General features: G+C 41.6%; 1 protein-coding gene across 15 annotated transcripts in view; it reads left to right on the forward strand.

Annotated features, from left to right (window-relative positions):
* Nucleotides 1-18,375, forward strand: part of Magi2 (membrane associated guanylate kinase, WW and PDZ domain containing 2) — a 1,485,406-nt gene that overhangs the window by 961,959 nt on the left and 505,072 nt on the right. For all 15 annotated transcript variants that reach the window (XM_006535743.4, XM_006535748.4, XM_006535745.4 and 12 more), the window contains one exon: nucleotides 13,676-13,888. In XM_006535743.4, coding sequence (XP_006535806.1) covers nucleotides 13,676-13,888 — 213 coding nt within the window. The remainder of the gene's footprint in view (nucleotides 1-13,675; nucleotides 13,889-18,375) is intronic.

Below are 18,375 nucleotides of genomic sequence, written 5' to 3' on the forward strand. Positions count from 1 at the left end.
CCTTCTAGCATTTTGAAAGTTCCTCACACCTAGTTTTAAGCACCTTACCCTCTATCCTATCAGAATTTAACAGCATAGCAGATATGGAGCATCTCAGACAATACTTCGTTTCTACTACCATTTATGTTAGCGCAGCATGAGATTCGTTGGCTTCTGGATTCTTCCCCACACTGGCCTTAACAGTAAGATGCTGTGAAGAAGCAAGATGACAGCCTTCACTTCAAGTCATTAGACCAAGGGCTGGGTAAAAAGTTTATCTTGTGAGATGCAGAAAAGGCAGACATCCTGTGGTGCTCTTCAAGTACTAAGCTGTTACTAAGAAGGCTATTTATGTCCTTGCTGGATAATGGCGGAATGGATCTGGCCATGTTGGATTAGGGCTTGGCTTTGCAAAATCTTCTGGAAGCCAATTGAGTTTACAACAAGGTGGTCTGTTTCTGCCCTACTTTCTGCAACCAATGAGCTAAAACTGCAAAGTGCCAAGGGGCATTTAGTAAACAGTTTAATGAAATAAACACATTACTGGCATTTTATATTCTGTTCCTTTTATTAACATTTTATCTCATTTTACTCTTTTCTACCCACATTTTTATGGGTTAAAACAGTATTGACACATAAATATTTAGATGAGAAATCAATTTGCTTCCTTACACAACTGTCACATTTATTTTCCAGGCATTGATTAAATAAGACTATGCAAATTTACAGATACTCTTGTGGGTCAGAATCAAGGGGATGATTTTACATAACATTTTATGATCATAGCAAATTAGAAGACTTTGCTTTTAAAGTTCACTTAGATAGAAAGCACTCTTCGTAAAGACAGTCACTGACTAGTGGTCTGGAAAGCTTGTTTATCTCACATGTGTACACACACTAAGTTTTAGGTGAGAGAAGAAATAAAAATTACTTATGATTCCCACTGCATGACTTGGTAGCAAACTTGCCTTTCTCTTTTGGAATAGACACTCTGCTCACCAACTGTGGCTTTGAAGGAAATTGCTTCACAACTTTTTTCCTGCTAAAGGACACACAGTATTTTGAGTAGTGGTAAAATTCTGAAAGCAAACAGGTATAACTTTTATGCTTACTTTGTGTATAATGGACAGGGAATCATCTCATTTCTTAGGGCCTCACATAAGCTCAAAATAAATAGATGCCAAGAGTACTGACCAGATCTCCAGTGTTTACACTGATATAGTCATGCTACTTTTTTATTACAAATGTTATCATTAATCTTTGTAATCACACTATGCATAAGTTATTCTGATGCACATTTGAATCGAGATTTCATAGGCAGAATGTTTATTTAAGTGTCCAACTCTGTAAATGGTTCCAGTGGTCTTGCCAAGAATTATAGTTAAGGTGGTTGTAGTTGTTTTTAAAAATATGTTTAAGACAAAAATCTCATCATGTTGCCCATACTGGTCTTGAACTCATTGTCTCAAGCAGTCATCCACCTCAGCCTTCTATGGCAGAGACAACCAAGGCACACCACCATGCCCAGTTTATAGTTGTCTCTATGACTAATCATTTTAACTGAATTAATCTGAGCATATAAAGAAGAGGCAAGATTGGGGATACTGGATTCAATCAGGTTTATTTCATCAGGAACAATGCCACTAGGCATGTGTCATACTGTGAGGGGTTTACTTGTGCTTTGGGATTTTAGGTTCTCTTAATATTGGTAATGTGTGTAAAGGCACTTCATCCTTAACAGAATAATAGTTCTGAATTGTTCTTGAAAACCATTAATGCTTACATTTTTTCTGAAGGCATGGCACTTTTTTTTCCTCAAAGGCTCATTTTTTTAAATTGTATATGGATTTGTATGAACTGATTATAGAGTCGTTTCAGTGATTTAGCTCAACAGCTGTTCAGCTAATCTTTCACTATTGGCCTAGGTTTTTCTTTTTCTCTCTTTTTTATTTTAATTAGCTATTTTCTTTATTTATATTTCAAATTTTATCCCCTTTCCTCATTTCCCCTCCGAAAATTGCCTATCCCATCCCCACTCCTGCTGCTCACCAACCCACCCACTCCTGCTTCCCTTTCCTGGCATTCCCTGGCACTGAGGCATCAAGCCTTCACAGGATCAAGGAACTCCTCCCATTGATGTCCAACAAGGCCATCCTCTGCTACATATGTGGCTGGAGCCATGGGTCCCTCCATGTGTACTCTTGGGTTGGTGGGAGCTCTGAGGGGTACTGGTTGGTTCATATTGTTCCTTTTATGAGGCTGCAAACCCCTTCAGCTCCTTGGATTCTTTCTCTAGTTTCTCCATTGGGAACCCTGTGCTCAGTCCAATGGATGGCTGTGAGCATCCACCTCTGTATTTTTCAGGCACTGGCAGAGCCTCTCAGGAAACAGCTATATCAGACTTCTGTCAGCAAGCACTTGTTTCTTATTAGACGCGTTCTCACGCCCGGCCAGGAAAGACGCAACAGACCAGAATCTTCTGCGGCAAAACTTTATTGCTTACATCTTTGGGAGCCAGGAGGGCAAGCGCCCAGCGCCCAGCCCCAAAAACGAAAGCCCCTTCAATAATGAAACCGAAACCCCTTCCCTCTTTAGGAGAGTTATATTTCGCCTAGGACGCATCACTCCCTGATTGGCTGCAGCCCATGGCCGAGCTGACGTTCACGGGAAAGGTAGAGTACAAGTAGTCATAAAATACCCTTGGCTCATGCGCAGATTATTTGTTTACCACTTAGAACACAGGATGTCAGCGCCATCTTGTGACGGCGAATGTGGGGGCGGCTCCCAACATCTCCCCCTTTCCTTTTAATAAGAGCAAATAGGCCACCCAACTAATGAGAGTGGAGATAGAGGTCAAATCCCCAGTGTGTAGGTAAAGGAGCCATGTACAGGATTAGCTCTTAGGCTCACAGGCTTTTACCCAGAGCAACCCTGACCTGCTCCCGTGTCGTTTTTCCTGGGGGAAGGGAACTAGGACACTGAACCTTCATGAAAGATGACGTATCTCCCTAGAATAGGCTCATATATGCCGCAGAGCCTTTCTACTGCAGTGCTTAGCCGTGCAACTCTCTCGGGCTGCTGAAGCACACTCACTCTATCCCGTGCAATGAGTCTAGCCTCGTGAGATGTAAGAGCTGAGTGGCCAGCGACCTATTGCCTAAGCATAGATATATCAGGGGAAGCTCCATGTTCTAGTCCTGCAAGCGCCTGGGCAATAACCACCTTGTCTCTCCTAGTTTGGGCCTTAAGCTTACAGACCAATCAAAGAAGCAACACTAATCCACAGCAAAGTGTATCTCCAAATAATATCAATCCCACCCATTCTTTAAAGAAAGAAAATGCTGAGGAGATCCAATTGGGTAATCCTTTGGTCAGGGACAGGTCCAAGCGCGTGGAGTTGACCTGAAGTCTCAATTCCCGAAGGATCTGTTCAAATTCAGCCGTCCAATTCTGTAACATATACTGAAAAAGACTTTTTGACAAATTAGCTGCCCTAGTAAATTTAACATACTGAATGGAAATAACACACAATCCCGGAAACTTTTGTTCACATCCCTGCTGAGTTATTTGTCATAATACATCTAGTTGTATCTGGACAAGATCTATGAGTTGATTAACCAGCATGAGACCTCTCTGTATCTTGACATTAGCTGAGGCCTGTTCATCTATGACTGTAGTCACTGAGGCTGACAAAGTGTTAATGGTGTCAGTCGTCTGGACCTGTCCAGACAGAGCCAAGGCTGTCTGAATCAAGGCCAAACCCAGTTCCCAGTTAGTGGTAAAAAAGCAGGAGAATACTTGAGCATTATACATCACCGTCATTGGGAGTGGAAATATCGACATTATCCCCCAACGCTGCTCTCTCTTTATTATTGACGCCCTGGACATCACCAAGACGAGGGACATCAGTATTCCCTTGGTCAGTCTGGATTTTTCGGGTGAGTCTTTCTGGTATCCAAAATGGGTTGTCTTCATTCTGTGGGAAAACACAGATAGCTCCCCTGGATCTTATCAAAATAGGATCCGGGCCATACCATTTATTATCAAGGACATTTTTCCATTTAACCATCTCATTGGGCCTATCTGGCTCTGTACAATGACGTTCAGCCGCAGTATGGCCATGAGCATCAATATTTAAAAAATTGAGTGTAAAGAGTGCCAAAGACACAGACACTCTTGGTGCTCGGGGTAAAATCTCTTTAATTCCCCTCTTTTGCTTTATAAGATAGGCTTTGAGGGTGCGATGCGCACGCTCAACAATACCCTGTCCTTGAGGGTTGTATGGAAGTCCAGTCAGGTGGGTCACGTCCATCTGACGGCAGAACTGCTGGAATTTTTGAGACGTATAAGCTGGTCCATTATCAGTCTTAAGGAGTTTGGGTTTCCCCCAAGCACTCCATGCCTCAAGGCAATGTTGAATCACATGTGAGGCTTTTTCTCCGGTTAACGGAGAAGCAAACATGATGCCAGAACATGTGTCAATGGACACATGGAGATATTGAAGTTTTCCAAAGGAAGAAACATGTGTAACATCCATTTGCCAGACCTGTAGAGGTCGAATACCGCGTGGGTTAATTCCCACATGAGGAACTGGCAAGAACTCACAGTAGCTTTGACATTGAGTAACAATGTCACGGGCTTCTTTTCTTGTCAAGGAGAAACGACTGCGTAATGTTTCAGCCGTCACATGAAAATTGTTATGAAAATTTCTTGCAGCCTCTACCGGGGATGATAGGGCAGCAGCCACCACTTTAGTGGCCTTATCTGCCAAATCGTTTCCCAGAGCCATGGGGCCAGGTAGGCCTGAATGGGCTCTAACATGAGTAATATAAACAGGAAATCTTCTAGATAACAAAACTAATTGTATTTGCTGAAAAATATTGGCAACTCTACTGGAAGGCTTAATCACTCCAGCCACTTCTAAAAGATTTACTGCATTAACCACATAACAGGAATCTGACACAATATTAAGGGGTTCTAAAAAGGTTTTTAAAACTTCTAAAACCACTAAACATTCTACCACTTGAGGTGAATTTTCATTATATTGTTTGGATACCACTTTACCATTAGCCACATAGGCACCTATGCCAGTTTTTGATCCATCAGTATATACCACAATCCCATTTTTAAGTGGGTTTCTTACTGTTATTTGTGGAAACACAACAGATTGATTTTGGGCAAACTGTAAGATTGGATGCTTTGGATAATGGTTATCTATTTTTCCTGAAAAGGAGGTAACTAAAACTGCCCAATCATTAGATGTGGCTGCCAAGGTTTGAACCTGTGCAGCGGTATAAGGTACAATTAAAAGATATGGACTTCGCCCAAAGTGGGTGATTGCTGCTTTTAGACCTTTAAGGGCAAGCTGTGCAATTGCATCAGGATACTAATCTATTATTTTAGCTGGGGATACGTTTGGATGGATCCACAACAATGGCCCATTCTGCCACAAAACTGCAGTTGGCAATTGTGCTGTCTTAAAGACACACAAACTGAAAGGCTGCGAATCCTCAATACGTTGTAATTGTGCATTCTGTAAGGCTTTTTCCACTTTTTGTAAGGCCTGGTTAGCAGCTAGAGTAAGAGTCCTAGGGGAGGAGATATGAGGATCTCCTTTTAAAATACTAAACAAAGGCCTTAACTCAGCGGAAGGAATCTTTAAAAAAGGTCTGAGCCAATTAATATCTCCCAACAGCTTTTGAAAATCATTTAAGGTATGGAGGTGATCTCTTCTTATCTCTACCTTTTGGGGCACAATCTTATCTGGGGACACCACAGAGCCCAAGAATTGTCCTGTATCAGAAATTTGGACCTTTTCTGTGGCTATCTGTAAACCCCACTGACTTAAAGTTTTAAGTAGAAAAGGATATGCCTTTTGTAGCATGGTAAGGTCTTTATGGCACAGGAGGATGTCATCCATGTAAAGGAGCAAAATTAAAGAGGGGAATTGTTCCCTCACTGGCAAAAGAGCTTTTTGTACATAAAGTTGACACATAGTAGGACTATTGGACATTCCCTGTGGTAAGACCTTCCATTGATACCTCTTATCAGGTTCCATGTGATTAATAGAGGGGATGGTAAAGGCAAATCTGGGCCTATCTCTTGGACACAAAGGTATAGAAAAGAAACAATCTTTAATATCTATAATAATTAAATTCCAGCCACGTGGTAAGGCGGAAAGTACAGGGAGACCCCTCTGTACTGGGCCAAATAAGTTCATTTGCTCATTAATGGCTCTGAGGTCATGGAGCAGTCTCCACTTTCCTGACTTTTTCTTAATTACAAAAATTGGAGTATTCCAAGGTGAGGTAGATGGCTCAATATGGCCTAGTTTTAATTGTTCCTCTACCAGTTGAATCACAGCTTCCAGTTTTTCAGAGGATAGGGGCCATTGAGGAACCCACACTGGATTCCCCGTTTTCCATGGTATGGGCCGTGCTGCCCCAATGGCCGCTATGGAAAACCCAGACCCTGTCTGTCTTGGTTTCCATTAGGTAAGATAGGCTCTATCCTTCCCTGTTCTTGATGTCCTAACCCTTTTCCTTCTTTATAACCCATCTTTGCCATGATATTTTTTGCTTTAGTTGAATACCCTCCCGATGGGGCGTTTTCATTGGACAAAATAAGGCCCAAATGCTGCATAATATCCCTTCCCCAGAGGTTAACCGGGAGTGGGAGCACATAAGGTATGAATTTCCCTTGCTGTCCTTTAGAGGATTCCCACGTCAAGGCAACGGAGCTTATAGTGGGACATGATTGATATCCTAGGCCCTGTAATGAATGAGATGACTCTGTGGTGGGCCATGCTTTGGGCCACCAATGTGTAGAAATTATACTTTTATCTGCTCCGGTATCAAGGATGCCTTCAAACTCTTTTCCGTTGATCTTAAGGCAGAGCTTAGGTCTATCATTTAAAGATACAACCAAATAGGCAGAATCATTTCCTGAGGAGCCCATCTTCTTTATCTCAGGTCCTGCAGATTTTTCCCTGGTATTATCAGGGAGGAGCAGCAGCTGAGCTATCCTATCTCCTTTACTAATAGAAAAAACGCCCTTAGGGCTTGAGCACAGGACCTGTATTTCAGGGGAATGTTGACAATCCATAACTCCAGGGTGGACTACTAAGCCCTGTAAGGTGAGTGAACCCCGGCCGAGAATAAGGCCCATGGTTCCCGGGGGCAAGGATGGTATAGGCTCCACTGGCACCGGCTGAATACTCATTTGAGGCATTAATAGGAAGTCGGAGGCGGCACGCAGGTCCACCCTTGTGGGTCTTCCTGGGTCGCCTCTCTGACTGCTTCCTGGGTCCTGACAAACCGGTTCCCATATCTTTGAGGGCCCTGGGACCGAGGGCCCGATGACCCGTTTTTTGGCACATAAGCTGATTGACTATCAGGTGGGGGAAGGACTCTGCCCTTTATATCCCTCACAGAGCGACACTGGTCAGCTCTATGATAACCCTTGCCACACTTAGAGCAAAGAGTGAGAGTCCCTCCCTGTTTATCTGGAGCTCTGCAATCTTTCTTAAAATGCCCAGGCTTTCTGCAGTTAAAACATGTCCTCTGATTATTTCTGCCCATGGAGCGGTTCTGAGATTGAAGGATGGCGGCCGCTAAGCCTGCATTGGTGAGAGGTCCCCCAAGCTCTCGACAGACCCTGAGCCAGTCTTGTAAGCCTTTGTTCTTTCTTGGGGCTATGGCCGCTCGGCACTCCTTTGTGGCTTGCTCATAGATTAGCTGTTCTACCAGAGGCGCGGCTTGCTCTGAATCTCCAAAAATACGCTCTGCTGCCTCTGTCATTTTGGCCACAAAATCTGAGAAGGATTCCTGAGGTCCCTGGACAACTTTTGTTAATTGACCAGTGGTTTCACCTGCTCGGGAGAGCGCCTTCCAGGCCCTAATAGCCGTGGAAGAAATCTGGGCATAAGCTCCCCAATGGTAGTTTGTTTGATCAGCAGAATAAGCTCCCTGACCCGTTAACAAGTCAAAAGTCCAATCTCTCTGCTCTGGAGTCAAAGCAGCTGCGTTTGCTCGGGCCTGCGCTTGTGCAGCTTCGTGCCAAAGCGCTCTTTATTCCATATATTTGCCCATACTAGGGAGAGCGGCTTTTACAACCGTTTGCCAGTCGGCAGGAGTTAGTGCCATGCCGGCAAGCCTGTCTAACTGCACCAAGGTAAAATTAGCATTGGTTCCGTATTTACGGACCGACTCGGCAATTTCTTTAATTTGTAAGTATTCTACCGGAGCGTGGACACGCCTACCCTCGGCTCCTTCAAAGACCGGAAATGTCTGTTGTATTTTCCTTTGTTCCTCTCTGGGAATGAATGAGTCTGCGCACTGCCTCTCTGCGCACTGCCTCTCTGCGCACTGTCTCTCTGCGCATTTCTCTGCGCACTGCCTCTCTGCGCATCTCTCTGCGCATTGCCTCTCTGCGCATCTCTCTGCGCATTGCCTCTCTGCGCATTGCTGACGCACTACGCAGGGCGGGGGCTCCGCATAGGGCGGACCTTGAAACCGACTGCCGGGAGGTTGAACAGTACGCTGGCTTTCGCCAGCCGCTTTTGGCTTTTTTCTTGACCAATTAGCTGGCTGGTAATGGGCTGCTTCTTCCTCCCAGTCTGTTTCCTCAGAGGAGAATTCTTCATCTGCTTCAGAACTACTAAGAGCTGGCTTCCTGAGCTCATCTAGTGACGAGTATCTCCTAGAGACCTCCGCTAATCGATCTTTTTTCTTTTCTTTTTTCTTTTCCTTCCTTCTAATCTCTCCCCAGGTATTCTTACCTGACCTAAACTTTTTCTCGGGTTCAAGACCCTTGGAAAGGCCTGTATACTTATTTTGTGTACCATATTTTCTCTTTGCTCCTACTCTCTCTCCCCGCTTTACTTCTGATAGATTGCCCTGAATTTTATCCAGAATTTTCAGCCCTATCTTAATCACCTGATAACATGTGAAAAGGAACAAAAGGGCTCCTAACATTAGAAAAAATTCAAGGCCAAACATTTTCCACTTTACTTCTGATAGACTGTCTTGAATTTCCTTAGAAAGTTCAAGGCCAGGCTTACCTCGTAAAGCTATACTTACGGGTACTCTCGTTCCCCAGCTGAAAAGTTCTGAATTCATACAGTTGAATCCTTCTTAACAGTCTGCTTTACGGGAACCTTTATTACCGCGACCCGCAGTTCTGGTTCTGGAATGAGGGATCTTCCTTGCGCCAGTCCCGAGTTTTTTCTCGTCCCGGAATTTCTCGTCCCGGGTTTCGGCACCAATTGTTAATAGACGCGTTCTCACGCCCGGCCAGGAAAGACGCAACAGACCAGAATCTTCTGCGGCAAAACTTTATTGCTTACATCTTTGGGAGCCAGGAGGGCAAGCGCCCAGCGCCCAGCCCCAAAAACGAAAGCCCCTTCAATAATGAAACCGAAACCCCTTCCCTCTTTAGGAGAGTTATATTTCGCCTAGGACGCATCACTCCCTGATTGGCTGCAGCCCATGGCCGAGCTGACGTTCACGGAAAAGGTAGAGTACAAGTAGTCATAAAATACCCTTGGCTCATGCGCAGATTATTTGTTTACCACTTAGAACACAGGATGTCAGCGCCATCTTGTGACGGCGAATGTGGGGGCGGCTCCCAACACTTGTTGGCATCCACAATAGTGTCTGTGTTTGGTAACTGTATATGGGATGGATCCCCAGGTGGGGCAGTCTCTGGATGGCCTTTCCTTCTGTTTCTACTCCATACTTTGTCTCTGTATCTCCTCCCATGGGTATTTTGTTCCCCTTTCTAAGAAGGACCGAAGTATCCACACTTTGGTCTTCCTTCTTCTTGAGCTTCATGTGGTCTATGAATTGTATATTGGGTATTCCGAACTTCTGGGCTAATATCCACTTATCAGTGAGTTCATACCATGTGTGTTCTTTTGTGACTAGGTTACCTCACTCAGGGTGATATTTTCTAGTTCCATCCACTTGCCTAAGAATTTCATGAATTCATTGTTTTTAATAGCTGTGAGATACTACATTGTGTATATGTACCACATTTTCTGTATCCATTCCTCTGTTGAGGGACATCTGGGTTCTTTCCAGCTTCTGGCTATAGCAGCTATAAGGCTGCTATGAACATAGTGGAGCATGTGTCCTGATTATGTGTTGGAGCATCTTCTCCGTATATCCCCAGGACTGGTATACCCAGAAGATGTTCCAACATTTAGTAAGGTCTAGGTTTTCTTAAGTGATACAATAAAGTTCCCGATTTGGTGTGATATAGTCTTCTCCATGAATTATATTTCTCTAGTGTAGTAAGTATACAAATTGTTTTGTTACCTTTTTCGAGCTGGTATTTTTCTAACAATGACAATCTTAGCTTCTTAACTAATGATTCATACAGTTCCACATCTGTAATCTCACATCTGTGAGAATTTAAGCTCACATATAATTTCATAAGTCCAACAGTAGCAAAATAGTGTTACTATATAATTTACAATCATACAACATACCAATAGATGTAATTATTTAATAATATAAATTCAGCAAGATCTATTATTTAATATTTTAGCCTGTCTATGCATTTATTTCTAATTACTAAGAAGTAATTTGCCTATGAATATCATAACTTAAAAATACACAGAAAAAATACTAAAGACTAATATGTTTTTCTTAGAACTGTATATATCTAAGAGCATCAATGATAGCAGACACCATATAGAATCATAGTTTTCATTGACACGGTTAAGAGCTACTTTCTATTTTGGCATAACATCTACTTTATAAGTAGATATTGAGAGTTCTGAGAAAATGTAATGATGTGCTTAGAATTTTGCTATCCATTAAGAATGCTGAAGCACAAGTTCATTGTGTACACATAAACTGCTACTGATTTTGGTTGATCCTCCATATATAAAGTTTTGATTTAGTTAAAATGCTGCAAATCAGAATTAATCCTTAACATTATGTGTGTCATCCTCTCAGACTTTGTTTTAGAGTCCCATACATAGAAGAAACACTTAACAAAGTAAATATTTTTCTGAATTATCTGAGTCTATATGAGTAAGAACATCAGCATGAATGGCATGGTTGCTCTTTATAACATCTGCTCAATTCATTCCATCATGGTGCTTCACTACTATTAAAACCAATGCAGTTTTACATTTTATAAAGCTCTTCCCCATATATACCAGCTTTATCCTAACATCAACCCACAGAAGAGAACTTGTAGATAAGCCATGTGTTATATCTACTTACCCATCATCCCTAGGGCCTTGCTGTGTATGCAAAGTACAGAGAGAAGATAGGTTGAAGGAAGGTCTCCTTCTTTACATTCAGGTTACCTAGAAAAAATGAGCCAGTGGAAGGATGTATAAAACGAGGAGTTATTAGATTGGCTAAAGCAGAGTCTAAGTAATCTACATACAGGATGTGGATCTGGAAAATCAACAGTTGATGAGTCCAAAAAGATGAAAGCTTCAAAACAAGGAGTTTTGAATCTCAGTTCCAAGGTGAAGCCTTAGGAATAGTCTGTGGGGTGGACTTTAAAAGTCCGAAGAATCTGAAGCATATTGTTTACATGTGACAGGAACAGCCATATGGGAACCCACTCAGCAAACGCGGAGCTGTGTGCACTTCTGGCTCCTTCTTTCTCCCACTTTTGATTACCTGAGCCCCAACCTTGCTGATCAGAAATACCCACATTCTGGTTGGGTCTCTTCAATTGTTCATCCACCAATCACCCCACTCTGATCTGTGAGTCATCTTTTAATTCTTTTGGGTTGACAGTCAAGTTTAATTATCACCAGATCCCTCTTCTGAAATCAAAGTAGAACAGCCATTTTGTCTGCCATGGCTGCTCCCTCACATCTTACACCTCTGGGGGGAATGGGAGGAGCTCAGCCAATGAGCTCCCTGGACTTGGGCAAATCAGAGGGGCTGAGCAGAGTTTGAACTCCACTTCCCTCAGAGGCAGTTTGTGTGCAGATTCTACTTCTTAACAAAGAAACCAGCCACCACAGAGCATGTGGAACATATCTGCAATGCCAGCACATTGCAAGTGGAAGCCAAACACTCAGGAGGTTGAGATTAAGCCTATGTAACAAGGAGAATCTAGCCTCAGATCCTGTCTTTAAAACCTGTCAACACTTAATCTTGTCTACATTCCTGACTCCTTTGTCTCTCCCTATTTTCTAAATATTTTTGAGCACTCTTTGTCAAGTAGCCATCCCATAATTTTTTAACTTGCTCACAGACTCATCATGTTTTAACTTAAGTAGACTAGATGTTGGTTGTTTGCATTCCTAACACAAGAAACATGGCAATAAAGGAGTCGAGTCTTGTTGGGGTTAAGTAATTGACTTTATCATTGTACAGAAAGACGCATCTAGACACTGTCTTTGACTGTACGAGCTGTTTCTTCACAGTGGTCTGCTTTCCCAGATGATATCCATAACCAATGAAGAGAGGTGGCTGTGCTCACTTTCCCTTCTGTCTCCTTACAGGGTCTGGCTCATTGTAATGGTTACCTACTTGATGCCAAATTTGGTCTTCCATAGCAGGTTATTAAGCGTCTTGTAAGATAAAACTTTTAGTGTGGTCAGCATGGTTTCTCAAAAATGCAAAGGGATGTTTGGGTGCATAGTCAACATCAATAAAGATTTAATAATGTGTACAGGAGCGCAACAATTACTCAGATAACACATGTACCACCATGTGTATGAAATTGCCGCTAAAATTTGAAAATTAGTTCTCAAAGTAGCACCTAGATTGGTTCTTTACCAATCATATTTCTGAACATTTTTAGATAAAATAATTTCTCTTGAACAAGAAAAGGCAAACATATAATTGCATTATTTAACAGACATTTAACACATGCCTGTTATATGCCAGCTTCTTATTATAGAAATAAGTATGATTTTAAGAGGTGAAAATTGGATGTGGATATGATCCAAGCACATTATATGCATATGTGAATGTTAAATCACATGTTAAAATAAGTGTGTTCTAGGCTTCATGCAAGCATAGATAGATAGATAGATAGATAGATAGATAGATAGATAGATAGATAGATAGATAGATAGATAGGGATTTGTTTCTTACTGAGATCTCACAGTCTGAGAGGAAGGAGCATTATCCTACAGCTCAGATACTGGAGCTCTAAGAAAAGAGCAATGATAGTCTAAAGGCTAATAATGAAGGAGCAGCTCGCTTTCTGCAGCTAAGGGAACCATGGACCTGGCATGGAAGCAACTCTAGACAGCACAGTAGCCAGTGTCCCCTTCAAGAGAAAGACAAAGTATCCTTTGCAGAATGAGATGAGATTGAAAACAAAAACAAACCCAAAGTTACCTTTAATCTTAATGATTAACATTCATTTTTTAAAGGCTTAAATAGATTTGAAGGCTTAAATGAAGTTGGCTTAATATGATTTGAAATTAGTTTTATGTCATCCAAAAATAATGCATAAAGTTCTAACTTAACAGCTCAATACATTAAAGCATGCAAAGATGCTAATCAACATGGGCCATTATCTTATGCATTAAAACACAGTAAAATAGAAATAAAAATGTGTAATATGGCTTATAAAACCATATATGTGTAATGTGTGAATTGCTGGATAAATAGAATACAAATTGATATAATTTTGATTCTTTAAAAACCATACACGTGTAGGAGAAAGATTTGACCATAGAATGTTTGGATATCTGTTACAGACAACTACTACGGTACCCCGAAGCCTCCAGCTGAACCAGCACCATTATTAAATGTAACAGACCAGATACTTCCGGGAGCTACTCCAAGTGCTGAGGGGAAGCGGAAAAGAAATAAGTCAGTGACCAACATGGAGAAAGCAAGTATAGAGCCTCCAGAGGAGGAAGAAGAAGAAAGGCCTGTAGTCAATGGAAACGGCGTGGTCATAACCCCAGGTCAGTCTCTTACAGTCTTTAAAGACAGGCAGCTTTTTGTCCTATTTTGATATCTTCAAGATTTATTTCACTGTGTTGTTTATGGTATGTGTACATGTGTGTGTGCATGCATGTGTGCATATGTGTGAGTGTGCTTGTGTATACATGGGTGAAATATACAATTGCCTGTATGGAGATCCTAGGTCAATACTGATGGTTTTCTTTAGGGCTCATCACCTTAGTTTTTGAGACGAGAACTTTCACTTAATTTAGAGATAAGTGATTTGGCTAGCCTTGCTGGTCAGAGAGCCCCACCAAGCCTGCCTGTCTCTAGTACCCCAAGGATGGAGGTTGCAGGTGCATGCTACCATGACCAGCTTTCCAAGGATGCTGGGGAACCCAACTCAGGTCCTTCTGCTTCAACAGCAACCAGTTTATTTACCTACCATTTTCTAGTATTTTATAAGATAAAGTTTATTGTTCTAAGTTTGAGAATGTGTGTGTGTGTGTGTGTGTTTGCATGTACATTCAGCTACATATGCACAATTATTTTTACAAAGAGAAGATTGTGATATCACATAGAATAGTAAAGACATGATTCTTTGTTACTTTTGGTTTCTTGAGGTACAGGGAATACTCGTGCAAGCTAGGCAAGGACACTCCCCCCCCCCCCCCCAGCTACATTCTCATTCCTTAGAATATAATTCCCATACTCAAATTATAGTTCTAATTTTGGCGTGTTTATTTAAAAATCCTAAATTTGTGAAGAAAATATCATTTGTTTGTTAAAGTTTCTAAGCATCCAAATTGGGCTTTTTGTTTATAGACCTACAGAATGGAATTTTAAGATGTGGACTATATTTTACCCACATTACATCCTGAGCTCTGCTTTATTCATCTCCCCCAGTCCTTCTTAATACAATCAAGTTGACCGTCAAAACCATCATTACAACACCTATCTTTAAATGCTTCACGTTCTTAGCTCTGGGTTTACTCAGGTACAACAGCCATCTACAGACAGGCAAACCAAATGTGCACTGCCTTGACTGTAAGTCTCTTTAACAACAGCATTTTCCAAATTTAAACCTATACTGTTATTGTTTCTTTGTTTTGTTCATTGTTTGTTTGGATTTTGAGCAGATATCACTATGTAGCCCAGACTGGTCTGGAACTCACTGTGAGTCCCAGAAGAGCTTCAACGCCCAAGGGCACTTGTCTCAACTGCCTAAGGCTAGGTTCTAGATGTGGGCCACTATGCCTGGCTGTCTTCCAGTCTTTTATAAAATAAAGAAAAGTACACAAAGGTATATTTTAAAATACATATTTTTTAGAGTTGAAAGCACCTAATCACTCAAACTTTGAAAATGCCAAAATAAATAGATGGTTAATAGGCAAGCTTTGCGGTGTTGGAATCTTCAGAAAAGTGAATTCCTGTAAACGTTAGTAGTTGGATTTCTTGGACTTCTTTTCTCACATAAGTTACCTGCTATAGTGATTCACTATTATCTGCTAGCTTCCTCTCATCAGCTATGAGTAAGTCCAGTGCAAAGAATTAGAAATGCACATAGATTTTAAAGGCAGTGCAGGCTCTCTGTTAACACACACACACAATGCCCGGAGGAGCAGCCCATGAGAGCGTCCCAACAAAGGGAATACAGTATGTGGGCACAGAGCTGCCTTTTCCAGGCTCCCAAGGCTGCAATTAGTGCAGATGAACTGCATCTCCCAGAGAGCAAACAGAGTGTCCCTTATGTGATCTCTGAGTGTCCTCAGCAATGATCTCAGTTCACCGTTGGGGACCTGCATCCCAGGGCTCTGCTGCTTGGCAAGCTGGCTGTACATGCACCATCAGTCCTGGGGCTGTGAATGAGACCCTGTCAGTCTCTGAAGAATAATGTCCTCCGTAGTGAATCTCGCTGTTTTCCTGGGAAGAATGCCCCACTCTGAAACTGCCACAGTGCCTTTCCCCTGCTTATTTTTATGTGAGTTCACAGAGGCTGTGGTTTGTGTATGCACTCAGATCTTTCTCTGTTTTTTTTCCCTTTTGTTTTGGTTTCCTGACATGACTTAATTTTATGGTTTGTTCCCAAATGCTACACTTGGTTTTCTCTCCCTGTTGTCTGTCGGGGTTGGGGGAGGGAAGTGGGTAAAATTCTTGGACTATACCAAACTATAAAAGACATTTATAAAGGACATTGATAAAGGATCATTTGTAAAGGACATTCTATCTTTAAAAGATTACATGAAAGTTCAAACTCCCCTAAGATAAAGTACTTAGGTATCCAGATGTGTCCGCAAATCAACAAGAGAGCCACTTCAGACTTGGTTCTGAACCACAGCAGTGAGCGCTCACACACTGTAAGCACGTGGAACTGTGGCAGCCTTCCGAAGCATCCTTTCATATCAGCGCAGACTCACTATTCAATCAATGTGAAAGCAACGCCTGTATGAGACCTCTTCTGGCACTCACATGGATTTGGGGTTTTCAAGAACTTTCCTCAGCTTCTGTGAAGTGTTGTTGGACTTCTGGGCGGTGTGGTATGGGGAAAGGGGGGCAGGGGTTGATGCGATTTGTATACGAGAGAGATCTGATATGGTGAGTGGTGAATGCAAACAAGAAGAGCAGCAGAGTTGCTCAGAGTTTAAACTGTTGACAAACCAGAGGCATCTGCTCTCTCCACACTGGTGTTTACCTGTCTGCCTAGGTTTCTTGTGCTTACTGACTCTTGGAGCGACTCCCACCTGCCTTGTCATCAACAGTGGCTCTACACACTCAGAGCTAAGTGTTGACCTTTCTCTATGAAGAGGGGCTTCTCTAGATAAGGCTTACCTAAGCACTAGCCCCATGGCTGGGGGCAGCACCATGCCTTTTTCTTACCTTTCTTCTTGTCCTTAACAAAAAAATACCTTGATTCAATTTTGACCTTAAAGAAGAGCCCTTCATATTATCAAAGTACAGACTGAATAAAGACCCTCCATCTCTGTCTCAAAAGAGCCCTTTGAGACATCAGGGCTATGGTCATAACATAATCAGAACAAATAACACTGTTCTGATTTTCCCAAAAATTTTAAAGGCAAGCTTTAAGATGTGTTACAAATGTAAATCTTGTCTTATTTCATATCTTGCTATGGCTCTTGAATGTTTCCAATATATGTATTAATTATTATCACCTTGAAGTTTGTTGAGGATTCGGGGGACTTGTTCCTGTGTGACAAATGTCTTTAAGATTAATTGCATTCCTAAAATCACAAAGCACACATGACTTCACAGCCACAAGGACTATTATTCCCATTATCCCATCCTACCCTTATTAAAGAATTGAAATACTGTAGAAGGAATAATTTTATTAATTAAGGCAGCTCTCGTCCCCTGTTAATGGAACATAATTTCCTCTATTGACATTCTCTAGTGATTCTTCCCCACTTAGTTTTTATATATTCCAGAGATGCCTTACCTTGTCATTTTCTACTCATAAACTTTGAATACTCTATTCATAATTTCTACCCTATTCCAGTACTGTATACAATATATCAATTGTGAACTTGAGATGTAGATACAATATGATTTTAAAGCATTATGTCTGCTTTTTTAATAATCCACATTTCCCTGATTGGCCACCTGAGTAGATAAGACACAATTTGCTTTTAAATAATAAGAAACCATTTCTTTACACAATTAGTAGTTTATACTTCCTCAACTAATGCATGACTTTTTTAAAAATCAGAAACACACTAAACCATGAAATTAACTTGCCCCTGTACTAGCATGTTATAGCTTGTGTTTCTATCCTGACCTCAAATAAAGGGAAACATCTGTCAGAACAAAATAGTATTGATTTTTTTTCTAATAACAAATACATTGTCTGCCCCATGCACACCCTAACATAACATACAAACCCTCACATGACACACACACTTTCACATACATACATACTCTCACACACATGCAAGTCTACGCAAATACACAAATAGACTCACATTACACACACACACACACAAACCCTTATATATACATACACAGATATTCACACATACACACAAGCACACATGTGTGCACATGCACCCCACAATGCGTAAGGATCAGTACTCTATTATCTCATATTTTGAAGAATTCATAATACTTCTTTTAGAGATCAGAACTATTTCTGAATCATTCAAACATCAAAACCCACGAGCTAGGTATTAATTAGTAACTGTACTGGCTAGTTTTGTGTCAACTTGGCACAGCTGGAGTTATCACAGAGAAAGGAGCTTCAGTTGGGGAAATGCCTCCATGAGATCCAGTTATACGGCATTTTCTTAATTAGTGATCATGGGGAGAGGTCCCCCTATGAGTGGGACCATCTCTGGGCTGGTAGTCTTGGGTTCTATAAGAGAGCAGGCTGAGCAAGCCAGAGGAAGCAAGCCAGTAATGAACATCCCTCCATGGCTTCTGCATCAGCTCCTGCTTTCTGACCTGCTTGAGTTCCAGTCCTGACGTCCTTGGTGCTGAACAGCAGAATGGAAGT

Source organism: Mus musculus, chromosome 5 (assembly GCF_000001635.26).
Source record: "Mus musculus strain C57BL/6J chromosome 5, GRCm38.p6 C57BL/6J".
Lineage (NCBI taxonomy): Eukaryota > Metazoa > Chordata > Mammalia > Rodentia > Muridae > Mus > Mus musculus.